This window comes from Amblyomma americanum, chromosome 8 (genome assembly GCF_052857255.1).
Source record: "Amblyomma americanum isolate KBUSLIRL-KWMA chromosome 8, ASM5285725v1, whole genome shotgun sequence".
Classification (NCBI taxonomy): domain Eukaryota; kingdom Metazoa; phylum Arthropoda; class Arachnida; order Ixodida; family Ixodidae; genus Amblyomma; species Amblyomma americanum.
In genome coordinates, this window is record NC_135504.1 from 117029158 (window position 1) to 117055840 (window position 26683).

General features: G+C 50.3%; 1 protein-coding gene across 1 annotated transcript; it reads left to right on the forward strand.

Moving 5' to 3' along the window:
• Positions 1-4210: 4210 nt before the first annotated feature.
• Positions 4211-26683, forward strand: LOC144102696 (uncharacterized). The gene is made up of 7 exons (XM_077635892.1): positions 4211-4415; positions 4947-5097; positions 13122-13234; positions 15280-15430; positions 24160-24333; positions 25844-25969; positions 26404-26683. The coding sequence occupies exons 1-7, from the start codon at positions 4255-4257 to the stop codon at positions 26611-26613; spliced, it is 1086 nt and encodes a 361-aa protein (XP_077492018.1). The 5' UTR covers positions 4211-4254; the 3' UTR covers positions 26614-26683.

The window sequence follows — 26683 nt, forward strand, 5'->3', positions numbered from 1 at the left end:
GGAAGATCAGTCTTGGCATTGTTTCAAAAATAATATGATTTTAATCTGTCTCACCAAATGTGGCTTCAGTTCGCATGCATCGTGTCAGCTTTTCTCCTGTCATTGAAGATTAGGGTACAACCGTGTCAGTATCGCCTTGCTCCTTATTGGGTTAGGAAATCAGCTTTTTCTTGGATCATGAAGCAGAAAGCATAACAAGCATGCCTGTTATCCCAAATTCTTTTCTTTCGTATCCTTTTACTTTTTGAAAGAAATCTCATGTACATTGCGCGTTAAAATTGAATTATATTCACATATAAGAACATAGTTTGTAAAAAAAAGACACCGCACATCAGTATCCATAATTGTTTTTTCAGTGCGATGGTGAAGCAGAACGGACACAAGTGTGAAACGATTGAGTGGTAGTATAACTGCATATTCTTTCCTTTTATTTGCAAGACTCATAATGAGCATCGTTTGATGTTTATTACCGTCCTATCTTAATTGGCCACCATCGACATGGCAGCTTCAAAATTCTTTAAATTCTGGTCAGTTTGGGTCATGCGAGGTCACGTATTTTAACGCGAAAGGCTGCGTAGTTAGAAGCTGAAGACTGATACTTCCCCGCAGCTTCCTTGACCATTTCTACCACGACGGAGGATGAGAGAAATGAGCGTAAAACCCTTCCGCCGGTCGTCGTGCATAGCGTGAGGGTAGAGGTGCGAGTGCCAGCTTCCCGCACTACTACTACCACACCGACCCCAACGACGGAAGCATTGACGACACTTCCACCGTTGATGGGTGAGTCAAACACTCACTATTGTGAACATCATGCCGCGTCCCGCTTTCCTGCACACTTGCACTCGCCAGGGTAGCACAGCTGCCAAGCGCGAAGTAACGGCATCGACTACAGGTCATTTCGGCCACATATTCATGGGGGCTAGTTGTGGAAGAGGGTTATAGAATCCGAGCTGGTTCAATGAAATGCGCAGCCCTCCTCTATGGAACCTGTTTCTAATATCCTTGTTTCACACGATCCTCTATCCTTTCCATCAAATTGAGCCAGTGTTCTACCAAGTGAGAGACGTTTGGCGAGAGGATATGTTTTGGAACAAAGCATTATTATCATTTCATAACACTGTACAAAAGTGTCAATCCGACCTTTCTAAGGAGTTGGATGTAATCGTCTTCAGTCCCAGCATTTCTTGACAAGAGAGAGTCGAACGTCCTGAAATCCTGTAAAAACAAGACACTGAGGCTTATCTGCAAAAATTATTTTGAATGTTCACGCTATAAGAGCGACCACTTTCATTTTACTGGTGCATGTTCAATGAACGTTTGGTTTGCTTGATGGAGTGTCCCGAGAAGTAAATTTTATGTTCGCCGGTAAATGAACCACCGAGCATGTCGTTGGAATCCAGCCTCCTCACCTTTTAGATTCAAAGGTATCAAGAGTATAATATGTGCACGTTTGTTTCTTTTCTTGTGGCAATATAAGCTCCTCTGGCTATCACAGTGCAGCTTGTAACCTAGGCTCAGAAAGTGTAGAATACTAATTTCTCCAATCAAAAACGCTCCTTTATGAGTTCATCGATATTGTCAGCTACAACCAGTAGAGGTTTCAGGGAGCATTTTAGTAGTCATTGTCACAGGACAGGCGTTCAAGCAAGAATTAATTCAGCATAAATCGGTGATAAGCATATGGCACGGTACGCCAACAAGAAGGCGGTACGGTAGTAGAATGGCTGGTCACTTGAAACTGGTGGCGCGTAAACGCAGCATGTAAAATTATTTCAGCACTCCACGATCAGCAAGGTCATGGCTACGCTTGTCTCTGCTGTTTCTGCAGTTGCATGCAGCCTATTGATTTCGCAAGAAAGCGGGTCACCGTCTTTGACTGCTTTGCTGGCCCTTTTGCTGTTTGCCAAAGAGTGCATATTACCAAATAATTTGCTCGAATATCTCAAAAGATTCTCTTACGTCGTTCCCGCTAAGGGAGGTTGTGCAGGTAAATTAACAAAGCATTTAATAAGAGAAAGAATGTATGCTGCGATCTAGCATTTACCAGTCGGAAAGAATGTAAAAAATCTCGCTGAAGATAAAAGATACAGGATGTTCACCGCAAGAATGTCGTCACCCTAGCGAATGGCCACAGTAGAGATGAGGTAATTTCAGAGTGCAGTACTTCTGGATAGGAACTTGTACGATGCAAGTACGTTGCTGAAACACATCCTCCAATTAATTTATTTTCTAACAACCCAGCGAATGCGCGGTGTCACGACTCACGTGAGCGTTATTAATGTTCAGATCTGCTGAAAGCCTGTACCTACCTCTGCGTGCGCTGATTTGAAACGACCTGCTTTAATATGACTCACTGTTGCTGGTTTCGCTGTTGGCCTGCAACACGACTTCAGCCAGCTTATGGATTTAGCCTCACTCTTTTTTGGTTCAGAAAAAATGTACGTTGCCAAACATAAAAAAGATGCTTGCAGGCAACAAAGAAGAAGACTGGGCGCCAAGCGTGTCCTTCGATTTTTTGTATCCACACCCGATTCTTGGCCGATCCCTCAGTGTGGGTATGTGCCATCTTTTGATAGGCTAACAACAACAACAACAACAATTTTGTATGCACTGGTCTGATGTCGGCTGGAGCTCTGAGGGTGGAAGTTCACTGAAATGCTGTGTCACGCTCTTGAACCCCTAGACAATCATTGTTCCATGCCACATTGCAAACGTTTCTCAGACCCTATGCTTCAGACAGCAGCGTGCCATTGGAAATGAATGGTCACCTTCTTTGTCAGCAATGCAAGGTGTTCATAAAGTACTGCCCAGAAACTATTTACTTGTTGCTAGCACGTAAGATGCAGCCTGCGTACATATCTGTGGCCACAGGAGCCAAACAAACTTCCAAGTCATGTCAATAGACTTCCTATTGGCCCTGGACTTCAAAAATTGGAGTCCAAATGGGTGACCGAAAATAAACAATCGCGAAACTTAATTGGTTGCGAGAAAACAGATTTAAGAATCGAAATAATATTCCAAAATAGCAAGCAATATTTCAGCCTTTGAGTTCGTCGTCACACCTCAAACCTGGAAGTCACTTTGGCATTGTCCTCAGGCCTGCTCCCAAATGCATTTTTTTATTTTGTGGTACAAGCTCAAAAACTGTTATATGAAACAGCAATTTCACCCTTGATGAAAGCAGTTCCACAAGACATTTTTATATTCAAGTCTGTCGTTTTGAATGTGAAATAAGCACAAAATCTGCTTTTACAATCGAAGGGACCTTTACAGCGGTCAGTATTTGTCAGTAGTATGCATGACCTGCAACGACAAGAAAGCTCTTCCAGTTTTGATGAGAGCTTACTGTCGAGCATGCTGTATCTAGAGAAAGGGCTGGCCACCCATGGTTTGGAGAGCAAGGAGAACTACGTTCGGAACACGGATGATCACGTATGGATGGATGGATAGAAGATAGTAACGTTCCCTTTGAAACAGGGTGGTGGCAGTTGCCACCATGCACGGCTTTTTTATTTATTTTTATTTATCTCTGTCGTAAACTGTTATTAAAAATCGTCGTTTTTTTAATACGTTTTCCTACCCTTGTAACCTTATGTCACCTCTATGTTTCTGAGCCATCAATATTGCAATCGCATTTTGCTAACTTCCATCGCAGTTCGATGTCACCTGCAATCCGCATTTCAAAGAGCGGGATGTCTAGGAGTGGTTTCGTAAATACATTACATATAGTAGGAATGCGGCGGGAGCTAGAAGCTCTTAAGGAAAGCGAGCAGCAGAGGCTCACCTTTATCGAATAATTTATACGCATCTTTCTTCCTACCGCAGTGGCCCATCAGTTGTTTTAACGTTAGCCTGTATGCTGGAGGTGCGGGGTTCACTGCCAAGTGCACCTAGGCGGGCGCCAACTTTTTAATAGGTAAACGCTTTCCGCAACTCGGTACACCATTTGTTAAGTGTAAAACGACCGAGAAGAAATGTATTTCAGAATACGTTTTTGCGATGAAGCGTAATATGCCAAACCAAAACATTTTTGTATTGTACATATCAAACGCGCCAGCAATGGCAATCTATGGGCAAACCGCCGTCACACCATCAAAAATGAAGTCGTCATCAGCATTACCGGCACTCCTATTTTCTTGTACTCGCAGTACGCTGCACGCGATAACAGTGAATGGATGGACGTATATATTTCCAGGCATCGGGCCTGAGATACTGATTTGCACCTACGGCCGAAGGACAACGGCGGATAGAGTGATGGCAAGTGACGGCCTCTGCGACATCGCCTTCTACGACTCGATATACGCCGACGGCAGGAATATTCTTGGTGACAACCGTTTCGGATCGGACTTGGTGACATTCATGGGTGCTGTCGCAAGATATAGGAAGACCAAGCTTGGAGTAGCGTTTGCGTTTCAGTGAGTGATTCTCTCAGTTTAAGCCGGTCAAACGCGCTTAACTGGAAAATTGACGATTTGATATAGCACAAGCAGAAAGTTCAGGGCCCCTAAAAAATGGACACTTATTTTTCTTCCATTCTATTCCGTTCTTTGCATCGGCAGTACCAATCAGCGAATGTGTTTCATGCTTTCTCTGCCAAGCCATTTTTGTCCGAAGGCTCTACGCTCGAATTGAAGGCACTTGACGGTTACGACAAGTTTTATCAAAAAGCTTTAGGGAGTTAGTCAGAATAGAGAATGCCTTCAGCAGCTAGAAAGAAAACAATCGCAATGACAGCGACTTTGTGTTTTTGCTCTTTTTTGTCCTCTCCAAAGAAAGGATCAAGGCATTATATTCTGCTCCTATTCAATATATTGGCTGCAATACTGGGGCACTGAAAGTACCAATTAGACTCTTAACGTATATAGTAATAACACGGGGCAGACAAGCTGCTCTTTTCTTTTTTTTGTTTTGTTCTCGATAATGTGATTTTTAATGTCTCTACGCAGGCACATTGACCAATTGGGAAACGATCTGAGGCGGACCAAGCCGAATCCGCTTCAGGTGTTCTGGCAACGGAGGATATACCACACCGGAGTTCTCGATACGCCCCCAAACGCTACCCGAAGTCAAATGATGATAGCAATGTCTCGGATCATGGTGCGGCTAATATTTCTCTTATCATAATACTTAAGAGCGCGACACTACAACATCTAGAAGATAAGAAGAACGATAAATTGCTAGAAAGCGTTATACCGGGTCTGCCGAGTCACCACAAGGGGTTTAATGGCAGCACACCATGGAAGAGGTCGTATCGACAGAGACCCCTAACTAGGGTACTCATGATTTGTTTTCTTAGATACTCTTCCAACTTTTAGAGCAAGCTAACAGATAACATAGTAACAAAGGTCTAGTCCTTTCATAAAACTAAAGTTGTCAACCTTTTAGCCTCTGCGCCGTGTAGGAAGGCTTCTGTAGAATCACTCGTGCAATTTGGGATACACCAGGATGATAACTAACCGTGCTTAAAAAGTTATGGAGCACTGACAATGCATAACCGCCCAAGCGGCGATGCCTGGAAGCATGTCGCTTGAACTCATATTTGGAGAAGCGGGTTTGTCCCCCGTTAAAAACCGTAGGAACGGTTATTTTCTGATGGATCAAGAAAAAAATTCGATTTTGCTCATTCGCAATGTTTTCTAACTTATGTGCACAAACTTTCAGCTTGATATCCGAACAACCTTTTTTCTACATTTTTTTCTCTTTTGCGCATCGTAAAAAGCCAGGAAACTAGAACAAATTTCTTAGAAAACTGTTACAGCTTTCACTGCACATTTTTAGTGCTTAGAACGAGTAATAAGAATCTTTTTTTTTTGCACTAACTTGCCATTCTCTGTGGTGTAGTTGCTGTAGACGTGGTAGAGTGCGAACAAGGTATCATGCCGCGCATTCATAATTCATCACCCGAAAATAAGATTGTTATCGCATCTCACTTCATAGAGAGTAACAAAGTAAACGGGGTAAATATAAATCCAGTACTCTTGAAGGAATCAGCTACGCAATGCGAGCATCAGCCCAGAAAGGCGCTTTTGGAAAAACACCAATTTTTATTTCTCCACAGGGCGCCACGTTTTTCGCCATAGGCGCAGCTTTAAATGAAGCATTGCTTGGCTGTCTGGCCTTTCACTTGGTTCGCTTTTAATGACTCCCTGTGGTGCAGTCTTATGCTGCTTGTGGTAGAATCCTACGCACCTCTAACCATGGGGCCCGAACAGCTCAGCAGCGCCTCCGTAGCAGTGCCGGATGCTTTCCACTGCGGATCAAACCACTTTCCGCAGGCGCGATAGATAGACGGCACCCTCTGTAATTATTAGACTCGCAGCAGCCCGAAGACAAAAACTTCTTGCAATTATTGATAGTAGGTGGCTTTCTATTGCTGTGGCCGTAAAAATGTGGCGTTCATTAGTTCTTTTCGAACAGGGTGTCAGTGCCCGAAGTTGGTAATATTGCTCAAGTCTGTGGGGTTTGAAGTTGGGGAGATAAGTACTTTCTCCCCACTCAATCGCGGCTGACACGGTTCAAAGCCGCCCGGACCCCACCCCGTGATCGCGTACGCTACCGAGCGCTCGCCGACCACGGCGGGCCTTGCTCTGGGGGAACAAAGGAACGACACATTGGCTGACACAAACAGGCATTTATTGCTACAGAAACAATAACGCCAGCTAGCAACAAGGTACGCTAATGAATCGAGGGCGTCCGACTCACCAGCAAGGTTCCGAGCGAATGTTCGCCCGCGCTAGGGCAAGGGATATAAACTCCGCAGGCCGGACGGGACGAGTACGGGAGCCTGTCTCCCTGTCGCTTCTTCGCCCCGTCGGCGAAGAGCGGAGACCCGAGCGACGCGTCCGCCCCGGCTGAATATCCCGGCCGAAGAGACCCCATCTCCCGCGGGCAGGCTTCAGCAGTCTCCCGCGCAGCGACGCTGGCGCCCTCTCTTGCCAGTTAATGTAACTGACAAGGGAATCCGCTCAGCCTCGAGGGGAGACCGCCGCTGCACGGTGCCTCGCGGGAAAGCAAACTCAGGGGGCTGCAGGGCAGGTCCCCACATCCCCCCAACCTTAAATAGACCCACGCGCCTGAAAGTACATGCTATGGAGGAGTCTCCTGGTCTTCATGTCTTTGAGGCACGTCTTGCAGCGGAGGTCACGCCGACAGCGTCCACGCAGACTTCCGCGGTATTCCGAAGGCGGCGTGAAGGTCTCCGCTGGGACGACTCGTATGGCCCGCGGACTACCGTGTCCGCAGGCCCGCGAATCGAAGGCCGGTGGGAAAACTGCAGGCCAGGGTCCTGCAGTAGTCACCAGGGCAGCAGCAGCCGGAAGGTGACTGCTGACTGGTCTCGCCACAGCTGCCCCGGATGGATGCGGCGAACAGGATACAGGCCGCTCCGTCGCAGCAGGTGGCAGCGAGACGATGTGCACCGGTCAGCAAGCCTGGGTGGCTCCACCGGATCTGCAAAATTGTCGAAACGCTCTCGGCGTGCCTTTAACGTAGGTCACGGGAGGGGAAACGGCATCCGCAAGGGCCTCGTGGCACAATGCCTAACTCGCTAGCAAAACGTGTCGGCGGCTGTGCAAACGCAAAGTTCGAGTGAACCAAGCCCTTTCTTGAGTTGAACGAGACTGCTCAGTTCGTGCGAGGTTGCAAAAAAAAAACGGACGGGCAGCAAAGTGCGCCCCCTCTCAACGTCACGGTCCGGTGGTCATGTCTCTTTTAATGTGGTGCAGGCAGCTCCGAAAAGCCTCAGGCCTAACGACCACTCCGACAATGACCGTGACCACAACACAGACCCGAAACGGGTTTTGTGCGCGCAGCCGCGAGGAGACATCAGCTTTGTGGGGTGGTCCTACCCCGCTCACTGCACAAAGCAGCTTCTGAGCGGTCGGCGCCCACCGTATCGGACGGTGTCGGAGCGCCCGGTGCCGAGCTGCAATACCAGCGAGCTCGTAGCGGCACCCGTGGCCCCAGGCCACCCGGCTCCCAGAGCCGCTACTCCCAGAGTCGAAAAAGAGATAGTAGAGAAAATATATACAGAAACTCGGACCACCCACGCGGCTTCCGTACTCACTCGCTTCGGGCTCGGCGACTCCGCGGGCGCTAGGCCTCGAACTCCCTCGATGCGGACCAAGTCATTCTCACGAAGAAACTCCAGGGAAAAAAAAATGTGCTGAGCGTGTCGAGAAGTTCAAACATGCTGCAGCGCAATACACCTCGCACTCAAGAAAGCATGCCGCAGGTCCTAGCGATCAAAATTCACTCTAGGCCTAGCACTTGTCAAGTCCGGACAAAGAGCGTTCCTCGCACCGAACCGACAGTCGTCCAATGTTCCAAGAGCAGGCCCCACGTTGGGCTGCCAGATGTGGGGTTTGAATTGGGGAGATAAGTACGTTCTCCCCACTCAATCGCGGCTGACACGGTTCAAAGCCGCCCGAACCCCACCCCGTGATCGCGTACGCTACCGAGCGCTCGCCGACCACGGCGGGCCTTGCTCTGGGGGAACAAAGGAACGACACATTGGCTGACACAAACAGGCATTTATTGCTACAGAAACAATAACGCCAGCTAGCAACAAGGTACGCTAATGAATCAAGGTCGTCCGACTCACCAGCAAGGTTCCGAGCGAATGTTCGCCCGCGCTAGGGCAAGGGATATAAACTCCGCAGGCCGGACGGGACGAGTACGGGAGCCTGTCTCCCCGTCGCTTCTTCGCCCCGCCGGCGAAGAGCTGAGCCGCGAGCGACGCGTCCGATCGCGGCGATTATCCCGGCCGAAGAGACCCCGTCTCCCGCGGGCAGGCTTCAGCAGTCTCCCGCGCAGCGACGCTGGCGCCCTCTCTTGCCAGTTAATGTAACTGACAAGAGAATCCGCTCAGCCTCGAGGTGAGATCGCCGCTGCACGGTGCCTCGCGGGAAAGCAAACTCAGGGGGCTGCAGGGCAGGTCCCCACATCCCCCCAACCTTAAATAGACCCACGCGCCTGAAAGTACATGCTATGGAGGAGTCTCCTTGTCTTCATGTCCTTGAGGCACGTCTTGCAGCTGAGGTCACGCCGACAGCGTCCACGCAGACTTCCGCGGTATTCCGAAGGCGGCGTGAAGGTCTCCGCTGGGACGACTCGTATGGCCCGCGGACTACCGTGTCCGCAGGCCCGCGAATCGAAGGCCGGTGGGAAAACTGCAGGCCAGGATCCTGCAGTAGTCGCCAGGGCAGCAGCAGCCGGAGGTGACTGCTGACTGGTCTCGCCACAGCTGCCCCGGGTGGATGCGGCGAACAGGATACAGGCCGCTCCGTCGCAACAGGTGGCAGCGAGACGATGTGCACCGGTCAGCAAGCCTGGGTGGCTCCACCGGATCTGCAAAATTGTCGAAACGCTCTCGGCGTGCCTTTAACGTAGGTCACGGGAGGGGAAACGGCATCCGCAAGGGCCTCGTGGCACAATGCCTAACTTGCTAGCAAAACGTGTCGGCGGCTGTGCAAACGCAAAGTTCGAGTGAACAAAGCCCTTTCTTGAGTTGAACGAGACTGCTCAGTTCGTGCGAGGTTGCAAAAAAAAACGGACGGGCAGCAAAGTGCGCCCCCTCTCAACGTCACGGTCCGGTGGTCATGTCTCTTTTAATGTGGTGCAGGCAGCTCCGAAAAGCCTCAGGCCTAACGACCACTCCGACAACGACCGTGACCACAACAAAGATCCGAAACGGGTTTTGTGCGCGCAGCCGCGAGGAGACATCAGCTTTGTGGGGTGGTCCTACCCCGCTCACTGCACAAAGCAGCTTCTGAGCGGTCGGCGCCCACCGTATCGGACGGTGTCGGAGCGCCCGGTGCCGAGCTGCAATACCAGCGAGCTCGTAGCGGCACCCGTGGCCCCAGGCCACCCGGCTCCCGGAGCCGCGACTCCCAGAGTCGAAAAAGAGATAGTAGAGAAAATATATACAGAAACTCGGACCACCCACGCGGCTTCCGTACTCACTCGCTTCGGGCTCGGCGACTCCGCGGGCGCTAGGCCTCGAACTCCCTCGATGCGGACCAAGTCATTCTCACGAAGAAACTCCAGGGAAAAAAAATGTGCTGAGCATGTCGAAAAGTTCAAACATGCTGCAGCGCAATACACCTCGCACTCAAGAAAGCATGCCGCAGGTCCTAGCGATCAAAATTCACTCTAGGCCTAGCACTTGTCAAGTCCGGACAAAGAGCGTTCCTCGAACCGAACCGACAGTCGTCCAATGTTCCAAGAGCAGGCCCCACGTTGGGCTGCCAGATGTGGGGTTGAATTGGGGAGATAAGTACGTTCTCCCCACTCAATCGCGGCTGACACGGTTCAAAGCCGCCCGAAGCCCACCCCGTGATCGCGTACGCTACCGAGCGCTCGCCGACCACGGCGGGCCTTGCTCTGGGGGAACAAAGGAACGACATATTGGCTGACACAAACAGGCATTTATTGCTACAGAAACAATAACGCCAGCTAGCAACAAGGTACGCTAATGAATCAAGGACGTCCGACTCACCAGCAAGGTTCCGAGCGAATGTTCGCCCGCGCTAGGGCAAGGGATATAAACTCCGCAGGCCGGACGGGACGAGTACGGGAGCCTGTCTCCCCGTCGCTTCTTCGCCCCGCCGGCGAAGAGCGGAGCCGTGAGCGACGCGTCCGATCGCGGCGATTATCCCAGCCGAAGAGACCCCATCTCCCGCGGGCAGGCTTCAGCAGTCTCCCGCGCAGCGACGCTGGCGCCCTCTCTTGCCAGTTAATGTAACTGACAAGGGAATCCGCTCAGCCTCGAGGGGAGACCGCCGCTGCACGGTGCCTCGCGGGAAAGCAAACTCAGGGGGCTGCAGGGCAGGTCCCCACAAGTCCAAACCTCAGAAATGTTACTTTAGACGAGCAAGAGCAGCTACTAAAGCTCAAGATTATCGTCTGCGCATCGGTTCTTGCTTAAGCTCTGCCGGTTTCTCGGGGCAGCCAACACCGTCGCACAGTCGCGTGACGAGAGCTTGAAACCAAGGCATTTTTTTCTGCGTTCGCTTCCACGAGGAGTATCAAGCTTAGACATAAGTTTCCGCCACGAACAAACAAACTTTCCGAAGAGCGAAGAAAGCGCTTTCCTGTCGCGGCTCCTCAAACATACCGGAGTTGAAAGAATGCCGACTTCATGGGCAGTTCATGCACCACCGCGGTCGATGAAAGAAACAAAAAGCATTTTTAGGGTATCTCTCTTTATATTGCAGCACTCAAAACTTCGATACTACATAGAAAATTAGCTGTATGAAGAGATATTGTGAATTTTAGGAAATCAACTTCCTTCGGCCATCTACTGATATTTTAAGTCGCGTCCCTCCTTAACGATATGACAAAGTGCGTACATTCACGTCAGCGTTGCAGCTAGGATGATGTCCGATTACAGCCACGGGCTTAAGAATGCGTGAGCAAGGATATCAGCAGAAACTACGCCTAGGTATATTGCTAGTACGCAATATTGCTTTACAAACCAATAGCAGCAAAAATAATACATTTCCACACGTTGACTGCGGCAAGACAAAAGCCTCGAATTATCGCTGTCCAGTGCCCACCATGCCAGCAGGTTTTCTTAAACTCTGAGCCTAGCTTCCACGGATAGCGGTTACATTTAGTTTCCCTTGGAATGATTGTTACTACAACGTACCGGTGGTATTGTCCGACCCACATTACATGCGCCACCCACGTTGACTCCTAGTTGTCTCCTCATCACCGTCTTGTACTATTGTTGTCTAAAATATAACTCCCTTCTGCTCAACCGAAAGAATTCGGATGCATCTGCTTGATCGGTGTGTCCTTGAGCTGCACGGTCAGCCTGAAGCTTGCCTTTCAGATCTTCGTGTCCGGGTGTCCGTATAATCCGATGTTTTGCATGGAATGGGCTCCCCTTCTGAGGATATCGGCGGCCCTTTTCCCTAGTCTTCCGTTCACGAAACTCCAGCACGCATTCTGGGAGTCTGTCAGGGGCTTTCTCGTCATGTTCCCAAAAGAGACCACTAAAGCAACTGCGTTCTCCTCAGCGTCCCTAATCGTGCAACCCCGCAGCGATGCGCCGAGCAGTTCGCTGCACCTGTGGTCAGTTACCACAACCGCTGCCTTTTGGTCATTTTAGTAGATTGATGCATCCACGTACGCAGCATATCCGCGATTTCCACAGACCCGCTCAATCGTACTGGCTCTGGCCTGCCTCCTTCACATGTTGTGGGTCGGATGGATGTGCCTTGGTACAGGCGCAACATTAAATGTGCCCCTGATCTAATCCGACACGCCTGCCGTCCGCTCGATCCGTCTCGATAGCCCAGTTGTCTCAAGAAGGCTCATCCAGTTGTTGTGAGCAGGAGCCTTTCCCTCTGTTTGACTCTAGCTGCGCTTCCCGAAGCTCCTCGTATGTGTAGGGCGTTGAGGACGAGTCAGTCGCGCTCCGGATGTACGCAGAGATATTTAAATATTACAAAGATGGCAGGCGAAAGTACCTTCCGCCACAAAACAAACTAGACAGGGAGCAGTCAGTATCTTGGTGGCAGCAGCAGACAATTCGTACCCGTGCAATGCTCCCGACCGCATACTGGGACACCTGTCTTTGGTGCGGTGATAGACCGACTCGCTATCATATTAGATGGGGCTGTCAGCGTACCGCAATAGTCTCGGTAATTTTGAACGGCCCTAGGGAGCAGTGGGAGCCCGCGCTGTAGAGCTGCAACGCGCGAAACCAGCTACGGTTTATTGACTGCGCGTGCCGGAGAGCTAAGGCCACCGAAGTTCTTGATTAGGGACCCGATCACTAAAGACGCCGGCAACGACAATTGGTTTGAGCAAATAATGTTACGTCTATCTCTCTCTCTCTCCGGATAGATCTGAACAATAGGGTACAGTGCATAATCGCTTGTGCGTCTTTCTATAGAAACGGCTTAAGTTGTCGATCTAAGTTTTTATGGCAAACTTTTCATCCCCTTTTCCTCGTTTCGAATGGCTTAATTCCATCAATGTTGCGCAATTCTGCAGGCGGGACTTTGATTCCTCATCAAAAAAAAAAAATGAGGGAGTACCGGCTGTACCATACCACGAAATTAGACAGAAATCCCCACACAGTCACATTTTTTTCTTTCCGCCTTTGACAGATTCTAGACCGCTTTGCCCAGAGCCAGACAGCGCTTAACCGTCAGGCGCTCACAGCTCTCTCTTTGCCATCTCCAGCCAGGGAGTGGATATACTTCATTAACGACGAGTTCAAGTGAGTACCGCTTCTCAAGTAAACGGTAATTGACAACTTACGTAGTTTCAGGGTATAGGCCACAGGTGTCTAAGGAAGCCCGAGGAAAATGCCTAAGAAATGTTACGAGCAGTGCTCCGGAAAACATATGGCGCCACATATGATTTATGTTGCACAGTGGCTGATTCTTGCAGGTATGCTTTCTTAACACTGTACATTAGAGCCCGTAAACCAGAAGGCAGCATTGTGGACGCTACTACCAGCTTCGATAAAAAGTTAACTCCTGGGGTGGCAATTGTGCACTGGGTGAAGGAGCTTCCTGTGGCCGCGGAAACTTCGAACCTGACACGACTGTTCCCGTTCAATCGTTGTTCGTACAAACGAAGTCAAGAATCGGCTTCTGATTTCTTTAGTCCTGAGACATTCTAGACATGTCTTAGTAAAACCATTCCGTATAATGTTCCTGTAGAGCCCATGGTCATGAATACGGCAGAAAGCTTTCAGAAACGTTATGACACGGGTGTCTGTACTTAAGGCACATAGGAACGCATCAAAGGCGCAGGCAGAAGGAAGTGGCTTTGGATGTGGGCAGAGGTAGACAGGGCGACCACATGGCCCTTGACGTTCTTCTCAGCGTGTTTCTTCGCGCAAGATATTTTACACATCGAAAAGCAACTAGGCCAAATGAACACGTTAGCAGTTACTGCGCCTACGCGCTGAAAGGTGACTGGGATCTCTACGACACTGCACAACTCTCAATAACAACTCCACAATTCTCCAGTAATGTAGGAGAGTGGCAGCTCAGAATATATCAGAAAGAATTATTTGCACGCCTCTGTTGACAGAACTAGCGGCGCTGAAGAAATGAAAAGGTTTGTGTGTACAACTCAACAAATTTTACCAGAAATGCAGAAGAGTAAATCTTGGAGGAGATAATAAAATACGAGACGTGCTGAAACATGAATATTTTCTTTCTAAAGTTTCGAACTTTTATAGATAGTTATGACCCAAGGGATAGCTAAGGCATCTAATATTTCGAGCGGGTTACATAAGCATCTAAAAAATGAGCGTTGGTAGTGACATTAAATTTTGCGGACCAATTTTACGTCTTCATGTACAAAATAGAGTTAATTCAATGCAAGAACCAATTGTCATGAAAGCATGTCGAGGGATTTGTGTGCAGAGAGTACACACAAGTATCCTTCTAAATACCTACCAGGTTATAGACCGACCTTATTAGCCTATACGGACAATGAATATGCATCTATTCAGAAGCGTGGCACGACAAGAAAGCGTGAATTCGTTTAAGAGAATTAGATTAAGACGCTTAAGTTTTAAAGCGCGAAGAAGAAATAGATTAAAAATCCACACGTTTGCTGATTGAATGGGATGCTAAGTAATTAATGATGTGGGTTGTCGCGAATCCCCTAACAGCGGAGCATGTAAGAATGATGGGTGGTGTAAAAGAACGTATCAAATGAAAGCAATGGCAAACTGTCTAGAAAGTGAGCCATCCATTTCAAGTATGAACATATACGGAATATTTAAAAATAATTTACCTGTGTTCTTCTGCTGAGGCAAAACCTGCCGCGAGATAACACGAAATTTTGCTAACCGGATAAATAATCACCCACACCGTTCAAAAATGAGTCCATGAAAAAAATATTAGGGAAAAGAAGGAATTAGAGCGCACTTAACTGCCAATTTCAAGTTAAGTGCTCCCGTATTTTGGAGCTCCTTAAAAAGCGCTGTTATCGGTTAACCGAAAATTTTCAGTGCTGGGCTACTATACGCTGTGATTTTTTAAAAAATAGTAGCAATGAGCTGAACCCCCGTTTTATATTCTGGTATTTTATTTCGCTGGATAATTAAAAATTAATTTTGGACTTTTCGCTATCGATTTCGCAATGTATGGATGGATTTATAGTCGGCCGCACGGAGAGCTATATTCCTTTGAACAGCATTTAGGCTGTTCTACAGTATGCGTTGTATTTTTGCGCCTATTGTCTATGCGTCGTCTGAAGAACATTCTTCACAGAGTTCACATCAATTTCATTGACATGCAGGAGGCTTCAGTTTATCCCGGACCTGCTCGTTGTGTACGGCCACTATCCGTTCGGGGACAACACCGTCGACAACTGCGCTGTCATGCCACCGACCCGTTTATCAGGAGTCCCCTTAGCCCTCGAATTGCGCGGCAGTTACTCCTACGACATGGTGAGATGGCTTGTGTAATCAAAGGTACATGTCTTCGTTATTCGGAAGCAATCTTTCGCTCGCATCCGAAAGCGGAAAGAAACTGGCATGCATTGAGTTATTTGATTGAACAGAGTGGTGCGGAGTACTCTTTGCGTTCTGTAAGGCCAGTATGCGACGAAATACAGCGTCCTCCATGCAGTACGGTTCCAAAGTGTAATGGGACGGTCATGATGCACTGCTCCTTTAGCGGAACCTCAGAGAGTAAGGACAGATATGTTGGTCAGAATATTCAGTCTTCTATACGACAGCAATCTGTCGTATTGGCGCGAAAGTGCTGATCATTATTATATAATCTTGTATTTAGCTACACCATCTAAGCAGGTAAACTGTTGGCAAAATGCAAAGATTCTACTGGCTTAAGATTGCGAATTGAAGTATCGAATTTTCAAAAATAGAACTTGGCAAGGTTGTTTCCAGTTGAACATGAAAGGCACATTTTCAACTACTACGCAAACGGTGTACAATCTTCTTTAAGAATCCGGAGAAAACATGGAGAAGGGTATTTCTATTATGGAATAGTCAACAAAGCGAGAAAATAATGTGACTTAGGCGAAGGGCTCGGGAAAATGCTGTAGGAAGAGCCTCTCGTCTTTAGGGTCATGCCACGAATTCTGCACGTCCCTGCGAATGTTTCGAATAAGTGAAGCTTCCCGCCCCTGCATCGGATATCGTCACGATGCCCGCTCGAGTGTTTTACACAGACCTCTCTGGCACTCTCTTTTTTGTAAATAAGCTAGTTTGTAGAGAAGCAGGCTATATTTGGCATTTGCATGAACTCCGCAGAATCGAGTTCAGCTACTCTGTATGGCAGAGAAGTGGTTGGTAGATTTGTGTTAACGCCGTCGTGTCAGGCCCGGGAGTGGAGTGGTCTTGCCCCAGTAAAGCGGACGTCAAAGGAGGTTTGTCTTGCAGACCTCGTCCGCAAATTCATTTAATTCTTTTTTACGCCTCAGAGGGCAGTGCTGGAGCTGAGCTTGTAGGTGCCGGTTTATTACGCGTGCGGTCGCGGTCCGACTGTTCACACGCTGGCATCAAATTTATGGAGACGGCTTGTCACCCTTTTGGAGTGACGTTACTTAGTCTGAACCTTGACGTGAACCTCGGCTGTTGGGTTTATGAAAACGACACTTACCTATGTGATTTTCGCCAAGCCTACAAGAGCCCGCTTGTTGACGTGAGCCGCTGAAGCCAGCCACACGGGGCACTGAGCAGGAGGGAGGTTTGGGTAGAAACTCATTTCGGGTTTCCAAACTGCTTTTTGTTTTCGAGTGTCGTCAGTGACGACTGCGTCTTCATTTCATGGGTAGTGTGGAGAACGGATGGCTGCGCGTAAAGTGGAAAGGAGATGTGACATATTCGAGTAGGGGAATAGGCTACTGGGCAGGAGAAATAGCCAAAATACTAGAGGAAAAGCAGGATCGGGAAGATGAGTGTGTTATACTGTACGCCGCTTAACTTGGGAGTCTGAGAGCTGCTATGCTGGGATTGTGGTGGAGCTAGTGTGTACAGTGACTGCAGGAAGTATGTGTAATGTTACATGGTCTCCTTTAAAAAGTGCGCCTCCTCGTGCATGGAAGGGGAAGGCCAGGGGATCTTTGTTCCCCATATAAAAGTGTATTGGGCAAGCTGATTGGCCAGCTCATAAGCGGAAATTCTTACACGGTCTGACGCCCACACCCCAGCAACGCGATAGGGAAAGTTTAAAAAGCACAAGGGTGAAGTCCCAGCGTAATTCCTTGAGGAAGCAGCGCACGCGAATGGCCCGTGTGGCTGTCGTCTGCGGATAATCTCATCCGTGTGAACACATAATTTTTTCTCTCGTGGCCAGGTTAACCTGATACGTAGTAGGGTCATTCGACACTCGCACTTTTCCGTCGATCTCAGCTCCCACCATATATCGTGGCACGCATTCTACGGAAACATGACGTCTGCGTGGCTCACAAATCCGTCTCAACGATCAACGGTTTTCTACCCCACACAAAGACCGTGCCCCCCCTAAAAAAGCAACAGGACGCTGTCTAAAAAATTCCCTGCTTCGAGTGCCCGGCCTCATACATCGGCAAGACAAAAACCCTCAAGCAGGAATCGGGTAACACAAACATGACGTCCGGTAAATGAACTCAGCGCTCCCCCCCCCCCCACACACACACACAAAATAGCCTTCGAAAAAGTGAGATTATTGGCCGTAAAACGTCATAATGTCAAAAGGAATCACGTTGAGTCATGGCACATCTGACTCACAAAGGCGAGGGTAAACAGGAGTTCTATGCTACCCGCATGTAAATGGTCTTCGCCACGTGATAGCAAAAGGAAAGCGAAACACACTCCCTGCTGCAGCTTGCTCGTCTATCAATCATCCCTAAAGAAGAGATCGAGGTGGTCTCGAAACACAAATTTCTATTTTTGCTTTACTTATACACTGTCAAACAGCATCTACGCTCCAGGTTTTTTGCGATATCCTCGTATGAAGTCTACAACTCTAAGAAGCGAACGTTTAAAGGGTTTTGCTTCGTTTTATTTGGTAGGTAGGATGGTAGGAAAAACTTTATTGAAAATGCCGGCAACCGACGGTTTGACGCGTCGTGACGTTGGCCAAGCGTCGACCCGGGGTTATGCCCTCCTCTGCACTACCCCCGTTCGGCCCGTTTGTGGTGGGTCGTGAAGCTTGTGCTTTTCGAGCGCACCCCGGGCCTGCTGGACGGCCCATAGTTGAGTGTCTTTGTCTGTAGACTGCACTGCACTATGAAGTTCGGGCGGGTATATCCTGGAGGTAGCCTCGGTCGGGAACCTGGCACAGTCCCACGTGATGTGCCATTGGTCCGCCGGACCAGCTGCACAAACATTGCACACATCGCTCGGATAGAGTTCTGGGTGAAGTACGTGTAGCACTGCCGGGGCGAGGAGTGACCCGGTCTGTATCTGTCTTAGGATGACGGCCTCCTCCCGACTGAGTGCCGGGTGGGGATGCGGCATTGTCCGTCGAGCTAGGCGGTAACACATGGTAACTTCGCCATAACTGGTTACGCGGTCCTTGGTTTCGAACCACCACACGGAACGGTCACTCTCGGGGGCGCGGAGGGTAAGCGCTCGCGCCGCCGAATGGGCCGTCTCGTTGTGGTTCGGCGAGGATGCACACTCGCCCGCGTGCGCCGGGAACCACTTGATACGGATGGTGCTGCGGCGGTCTTGGGGCTGGAGCTTGCCGATGATGGCGGCCGCCGGCGCGCTCACTCGCCCCTTGGCAAAGTTGCGCACGGCGTTCCTCGAGTCACTGAGCACGGTGTGACACTCGGCCTCGGAGATCGCCAGAGCGATGTCAACCTCCTCGGCGTCTGTGGCGTCCGTGCACCGCACGCTCGCTGTCGTTGTCGTGGTGCCGGTAGCCGCCGCAACGACCACTGCCGCGAAGCCTTCTCGTTTGTATTCCGCTGCGTCCACGTACCGGGCGTGCGGGTCTTGGGTGTGTTTCTCGATGAGGGCCTGGGCCCGTGCCTGCCGCCGTTCTTGGTTGTATTCGGGGTGCACGTTCTTCGGGATGGGGTCCACATGGATGTGAGCCCGCGCCTCCTCGCTGATCTCGCATGGTTGCCGGCTGGGGGTTCGGGGGTTGTAACCCAGGGATGTCAGTATACTGCGCCCCGTCTTGGTGGTAGAGAGGCGCTCCATTTGCGCGGTGAGCTGCGCCTCGGCTATTTCTTCTAGGGTGTTATGGACGCCGAGCTGCAGGAGCCGAGCCGTACTCGTGGTCTCCGTTAAGCCCAGCGCCGTCTTGTAAGCCCGTCTGATCAGCGTGTTGATCTTGTTCCTGTCAGTGACCTGCCAGTTGAGGTAGGCCGCAACGTAGGCGATGTGACTGATCACGAACGACTGGACGAGGCGCACGAGACTGTCTTCACGCATGCCCGCCCGTCGTGTCGAGACTCGGTGTATGAGCCGGATGGCGTCCATTGCCTTGGTGGTAAGTTTGTTGATGGTCTCGTCGTTGCGGCCGCTCTTGTTTAGCAGCAGGCCCAGGACTCTGATCTTGGGAACTTCGGGGATGCGTTGCCCCGATGCGGTCATGATCTTGATGTGATCGCACTCCCGAGGGGGAGCGCGTTTCCGTCCCGGTCGTAATGGTGTGAGGACGAAGAGCTCGGATTTGGCGGGCGAGCACACTAGGCCGGTGCCGTCAAGGTGCTGCTCGATGGCGGTAACCGCGGCTTGTAGCTGTTGCTCGATGCTGGCGTCGGTGCCGCCGGCCGCCCACAGGGTAATGTCGTCGGCGTAGATCGTATGCCGGACGCCGGTCCCCGCTACTGCCCTCGCTACCCCGATCATAACGAGGTTGAAGAGCAACGGCGAGATGACCGAACCCTGCGGGGTACCCGTGCTACCGAGCTTGCGTTCGGGGAGTCTGAGGTCTCTGGCGTGCAGTTCCACCGTGCGGTTGGTCAAGAAGTCTTGGATGTAATTGTAGCTCGTTACCCCCATGTTGAGTCGTGATACTTGTGCTAATATGGCTGAGTGTTTGACTTTGTCGAATGCGCTTTGTAGATCGAGCCCCAGAATTACTTTGCTGTCTTGTGTCTTGTTGTCGATGATTTCTTGTTTTAGTTGTAGCATGGCGTCTTGTGTGCTGAGTCTGTGTCGGAAGCCGATCATCGTGTCCGGATAGAGGCCTTCCTTCTCCAGGTATTCCTGCCACCGGTTGGCCACCACATGCTCCAGCACCTTGCCCACGCAGGATGTAAGCGAGATGGGACGAAGGTTGCCGATGTCCGGTGGTTTGCCCGGTTTCGGGATCAGGATTGTTCTTGCCGTTTTCCACTGTCCGGGGAGCTTGCCCGAACGCCAGCATTCGTTGAAGTAACGGGTTAGTGCCTCGATCGATGCATTGTCGAGGTTTCGTAGCATCTTGTTGGTAACGAGATCGGGGCCGGCTGCTGAGCGGGTGTTGAGCTCGTGCAGCGCTACTCGTACCTCTGACACGGTAATGTCTCGGTCGAGCCACGCGTTGGGCAGCCCCCCGTACGGCGGGTGGATTTCCGTTGGCGTGTCCGGCAGATACTTGGCTTCCAGGCTCTTGATAACGGCGTCTTTTCCTTGTTGTTGTGTGGTGGTGTGCAGGAGGCGGGCGAGGCGGTCGCGCTGGTGTGACTTGGTCTTGGTTTCGTTTAGGAGGTGCCGAAATAGATTCCAGGCGCAACCGCGATGCAGTTGCCTGTCAGCTCGGTTGCAGATTTCGTTCCATTGCTGACGGCACAGGACCTTGCAGTGGTGTTCAATGGCCCTGTTTAAGTCGGCTACCTTCTTTCTCAATTTGCGATTCCACGGTTGCCGCTTCCAGCGCGCATGTATCGAACGTTTGGCCTCGAACAGATGGGCCAGGCGGCTATCCATGGCGATGACGTCCTCGTCCGTTTCGATGGTTTTGGTGGCCGAGTGCACAGCATCGCAAAGCTCTTCCGTCCAGGTTTCGATGTCTGTGATGTCTTGTGCTGTGGTGGGACGTCCCTTATGGAAGCCGTCCAAGTCCGTCCACTTGTGCATAATGGTGTTGCCCCGGAATTGGTTCGGTATCGTAATTTCGAGGATGTAGTGGTCGCTGCCCAGGTCGACGCCGGTGTTGTGCCACGTTACTTTGCCCGTGTGGTCGTTCTTGATGAACGTAAGGTCTGGTGTGGTGTCTCGTGCTACGGAGTTGCCGATGCGGGTGGGATGAGCGGGGTCCGTGATCAGGGCACAGTTGTGGTCCAGGATATCTTGTAATAGGTCCCGTCCCTTGGCCGTATCCTTCACGTAACCCCACGCTCGATGGGCGGCGTTGAAGTCCCCTCCGATCAGCAACGTGTTGTCTTTAGCTTGGGTGCTGGCTGTGTGTAGTAGGGTCTTGAATTTCTGTGTTTGGTGCTTGGGGTTACTGTAGATGTTGGCGATGAACAGGCTGCCTTTCCATTGTTTGTTTGGGATGATTTCGGTGAAAGTATATTCCACCCTGCTGCGGCCGTGTTTGAGTTGGTGCTCGATGAACGTGAGCCCTTTGCGGACGAACGTGCAGACGCCCCGTCCCTCCGCCGGGCTAACATGAGCGCGATACCCAGGGAGGGTGGGGGTCACCGTCGCCGTTTCTTGCAGCAGGATGATGTCGGGTTTCTTGGTTACTGTGGTGATGTGTTGTTGCAGCACTGCTCTCTTGCTGTTGTAACTGTTGCAGTTCCACTGCCAGACCGTAAGGCCCGGTAGCGATCCTATTGTGGCTTGGGGCTGGGACATGATTGTGTCGGAGTTGGGGCTTGCGTCTCTTCTTGAAGGTATGGGTGGTTGGAGAATTGTGCCACAAAGGTGGGGCTGCGTACTATGGGCTTAAGGGTCTGTTCAATGAAGGCGAAACGCTCTTGTATGGTGCAGAAGGACGTGGTGATCAGCTCCTCCAGCCGCGTCAGGCGTTGGTCGGTGACGGCAGCCGTGCTGGCGTAGGTGTTGGCGAACGCTTCGATTTTTGCTTCGAGCTGAGTTTCCAATTGGGTCAGGCCCTTGTACTGTCGTGATGAGGTGCGTGCTCGTTTCTTGGGGGTTGGGTCAGTGGTCTGCTCCCGCTGGGGCTCGTCTTGGGTTGTATCCATTGATTGTGTGCCTTGGTGTGATGGCGTGTCGGTTTTCTGCTCGGTGATAACGGCGGGTGTACGTGTCTCGGATGACTGAGCTGGGACAGTGGCTGGCTGGGCTCGCTGTGCTTGGAGTTCTTTCTTGGCCTCGGCTAGTTCTTGGGCGAGCCGGCGCGTGGTTTCTACCAGCGTCGCGTTGGTTGCGCGGAGTTGTTCGAGTTCCTTGTAGTAGGGGCTGGTAATCCACGCCTGCCAGCTGCTCGGCGTGGTTCGGCCACTAGTGGCGCTGCTGGAGCTAGCGCTGCTGCTTTTAACTCCGCCCTTTGCGGCGTCGGCCCAGCTGACTCTGTCACGGGAGCGCGATCGCTGAACGCCGAAGCTGTTCCCGTCAGATGAGTCACGGCCGCGGGATGCGCTGCGCGAGGCATGACGGGAAGCGTGGCGTGAGGCATGGCGCGACGCGCTGCGGGATCCACTACGGGACGCACTGCGCGAGCGGGAGCGTCCGAGGCGTGGAAACGAGCTTGATTCGAGTGCTTGCTTTTGCTCTTCTTCGGCGTTACGGCGTTCCCATCGCCGTCGCCGTACGACGTATGGAACCTTGTATTTGGCTCTGCAGAGGCGGTCCCCGGTGGGGTGTTCTTCGCCGCAGAGCTTGCACTTGGGGACACACTTGTGGCCCTCTCTTGGATTAGAAACACCGCAGGCAAGGCAAACGCGATCGTCCGGTGTGGGGCACACGTCGCGCCTGTGGCCGACCTTGCCGCATACCTTGGAAACTTCTATTTGCTTCCTGTAACCACGACAGTAACCAAGTATGTGCGTTACGGATCCACGCTCTACTCGTTTTATTTGGTGTTTGCTTGTTTTGGAATAAGCCCACTGTCGTTTTGCCATTTTCCTAGGAATTGAGATGACGCGCCCCGCAGAGCACTGCTGGTCGAAAACCTGAGCTCTGGAATGTAAACGACAACCACCATGGTCGTTTGTTCGAAACATTTCATCATAGGCGACTTCTCCCTTTCCGGTAGCCATCAACTTACCTTGTAATGAAAAATGCGTCAAATGCGCGTTCTGTGTTGGAGATTTGGTTTCATAGGCACGCCGTGATTGACGACTGAACTTGTCCAGTAGCTTTCGGTATTATATGCAGTTGCCTTTACTTTGCTATATTTTGTGCTTACTCTGGCCGTTTAACGTTTTGAGGTGAACATTTCACTGTGCTCGAGCGGCTGATAGCGCCTGAACAGCATGGACGTAAGTAAAAGTTACCCTGTACGCTTAGCTGGGCCAAGGTAACTGAAAACATGCAAGCGGTGAGCCAATTACAGAAGAAGACTAAACAGTTCATCGCTAGTTTCATACTGCAAGGTTTTATGTTTACCTTTTTTTTTCTCCACCTCCTCGACCCCAGCGCTTCCGTTCCTGTCAATACGCTCCTCTTTAGCACTTCCAAGATGAAGTTGCGAACTGCACACGCACAATCTCTCGATGCTGCTTACTCTTCCTCTAGCTCGTCGACCTCAGGCACAGCGCAACTGTTGGGCATTGGAAATAGACGACCAATTGGTCTGGGCAAGCGGAATGGCCCATGGAAAACAGTACGTGTAAAGTTTGACTCCCGCGCACATTCCGCCAGATAAACAGTTGTTAACCTTATTTTTTATTCTTTCAATAGCAGTGCATTTCGGCAAACACTGGCTGCGAACACTCCATATCTGCGCTATTTCGGAATGGCGCGTGGGGCGATGGAATTCGCTGCGCCACAGCGCAGAGGTTATACGCAATATTGAAATTCTAAAAATTCTGTTAGTATTACAGGTGGCTAAATATGTCTAATCACAACCAACCGCCCGACACCAAAAGTTAAAACGTTATATATTATATTTAGTTGACAATCTTACCCGTGACAGGATTTACCTTTTTTCTGGCGTCAACCTCAAACTCTATACTTTCCCGCAAAAGGTATGTTATGGCTCAGCAAGCCTATTTGAAAAGAAAAATCTGTGGCGGTATTTCCTGAAACACCCAGTATGTGAGTGACAAGTGTAAAAATCAAAGGGCCTTATGAATTATTCTCATGTGTCCTTTGTCCTGCAGTCGCACGGCCCCGTTGGCGCCGGGGAGTGGGAAAGGCGACAGCTGCCAACCCTTCCCTTTGTCTCGGTAACCATGAAAGGCCGCTGGACAAGGGCCTCTCAGGGAGAGCCGCTGCAGTTCTTCTCGAGATGTGAAAAGAATCCCATAGCAACATCCTTTGGAAGCTACGCACAGGTGAGCGAGCGCAGCTACATTATCTGCAACGCCACCCTCTAGAATGAGTATCCTGAGGGGAAGAGATCGAGGTTGCGGCTACTTAGCTATTCGAGAGTGGCTCCTTGCGTGGAGCAGTGTAGAATTGTGTGACCGCAAGTGGCTAAGCTTCTGTTGAGATAATTTTGTATCGTATCGAAAGGTGTACGAAGCACTTCCTCTTACGCCAGTGGAGCCAGTTTTGATGCCAGCTTTATAGTTATTTCAGAAGAGAACACTCCTGCGTCCTGCTGCACAATTACATCGTCGCCTTCCTCGGACTGTATCAAGAACAAAATGATGAACTGGTAGCGAGTACGACTAACATTGTGTACCAAGTGCCTTAAACTGGTCCAAATGTCATAGACTATGATAAAATTATGGAAGATGGAGTTTCTGTCGCCGTCAAATGTATATAATGGTTGGGGAGGAGAATGCCTGTCCATGCGTCTGCCCCAGACAAACGATTGGTTTTTGGTCCACTAGAGGGCTTTGGAGTTCTCATATAACTGAAGGCATTTTTGCAAAGGAATGCAGTGGTCGTTGATTTTATAAGAAAAAGAAGCACACCTAAATTACGCGCAGCATTCCCTTCTTACGTTCTGTGCTAAATTGAGTTTTAGCTAACGATCGGCGCAGAGACCACAAATGATGGGTAAAAAAGACCTGCAGTAAAGAAATACACATAAAAGTAAAGGGCATCACGTTGCGGATGGTGCGGCTGCTATAGCCATTGCCATCAACACAGAATGCGCACTAGGGTAAAAGCAACAACATTGGCATGATTCAGCGCCTCAACGAATTCACCCAAATGCCACCAGCAGCAGTAATGGAGGCGGTGAATCTTCCTAGGGTTCTCTATTGGCTCCACCTTTCCATGGGCAAAGATCACAATATGGTGTGACGGCCGCATTCAGCCATGAAATGGGAGACGGCGGGAACACGTCAGAGTTAGCAGCTCATGCCAACAGGTGCACTGCGTCAGCCGAAGCTTCGTAAAGCCGATTTCGCCCTGCGTTGGGGATTGGTCTTCAAGTGAGCCAGAGGTCAAGTGTGGCTACAGGTCTTACCATATGTGGTCCATCATAACGTCACACTACTTGACCTTTGACCTTTCGATTGGCCGGTAGAGGGCGGTAGAATAGGCCGCAGCCTTCATTGGGTGACCAACCTCTCGCGATGAACCATTAATTTAACTTCCACCTGCCAGGGTGGCAAGGTGGGCGCCCTGCCTCTCCAGTGTGCGAAACGCACTCTACGTCAGAGACGCCAAGCCGCGCCTACTAGCCCGATACACCAGAGCTTTCGCTCTCTAACAAGGTTCAGCAGTAGTTAATCCCCAGCTAATTTTTCTTATGTATAAAGCCAGTTTTCACCCGCATAATATTGTAACTAACGCCTTAGAGATAACACGCCGCTATGACTACAGAGATTCTGGAAGGATACCATCGCCACTGCCGGTTGGTGAGATCTTGATACGCCTCTTTTACAGGTGTGCAGGGGGACCAGTTACGGTCAGAATTTAAGATACCAGCCCCAACATTACGCCATGCTGACTTACGATGCAAGGAACCGGACATTGTTTGCGTACGATAATGAAGCGGGACTGGCCGCAAAAGTAGGTGATTTTTCGCGCATCTTTCTCAAAACTCAGTTCCCTTTTATCTGAACAAGTTTGGCATTGTGCACAACTTCAGCATGCGTGTATCACTAGACCGTATAATATAGCTTAGAAAATCATCCAGGCTTTTAAACCGGACTTCTGCTGAGCAGTGTTAGAAATCTTATTATGATTGTCCGGGGTCACTACTACTGACAAAGTTGGTTATTTTTTAAATTTTGATCGGCGAATTCATTGTTTAAGGGGCGGCTTCGCAGAGCAAAAACATGTCATGTATACCTGGTCGTAAGCTTCTTCCAAATTTTTCTTCATATTTATTTTTTATCGGTTAATCCGTAACATAAATTTCTCCAAAAAAACGGTGATGATCATAGAAACGGGGTTTTAAAAAATCCGTGTGGATGTTTTATTTTCGTAATGATTACACGCAGCTGTGCAAGGTCAAGGACATAGCGCTGGACGTCGCATTCGGCATCGCCGCATACGACGTCGACTACGACGACTACGCCAACGAGTGCGGGACGAGGAACAAGTTTGGAAAGCACAGCCGCCTCAAGGCCCTTAGGAATGTCACGGACTACTACAGAAGTCTCGCCAGCAATATTTTCAACGAGGCACGATGCACGAAAGTTGTGTCGTGAGGATAGTGTGTTGGCCATTTCTGACCATGCCTGGAGAAGCCTTTCAGCACGGTTCTACCGGCGCAGCAAA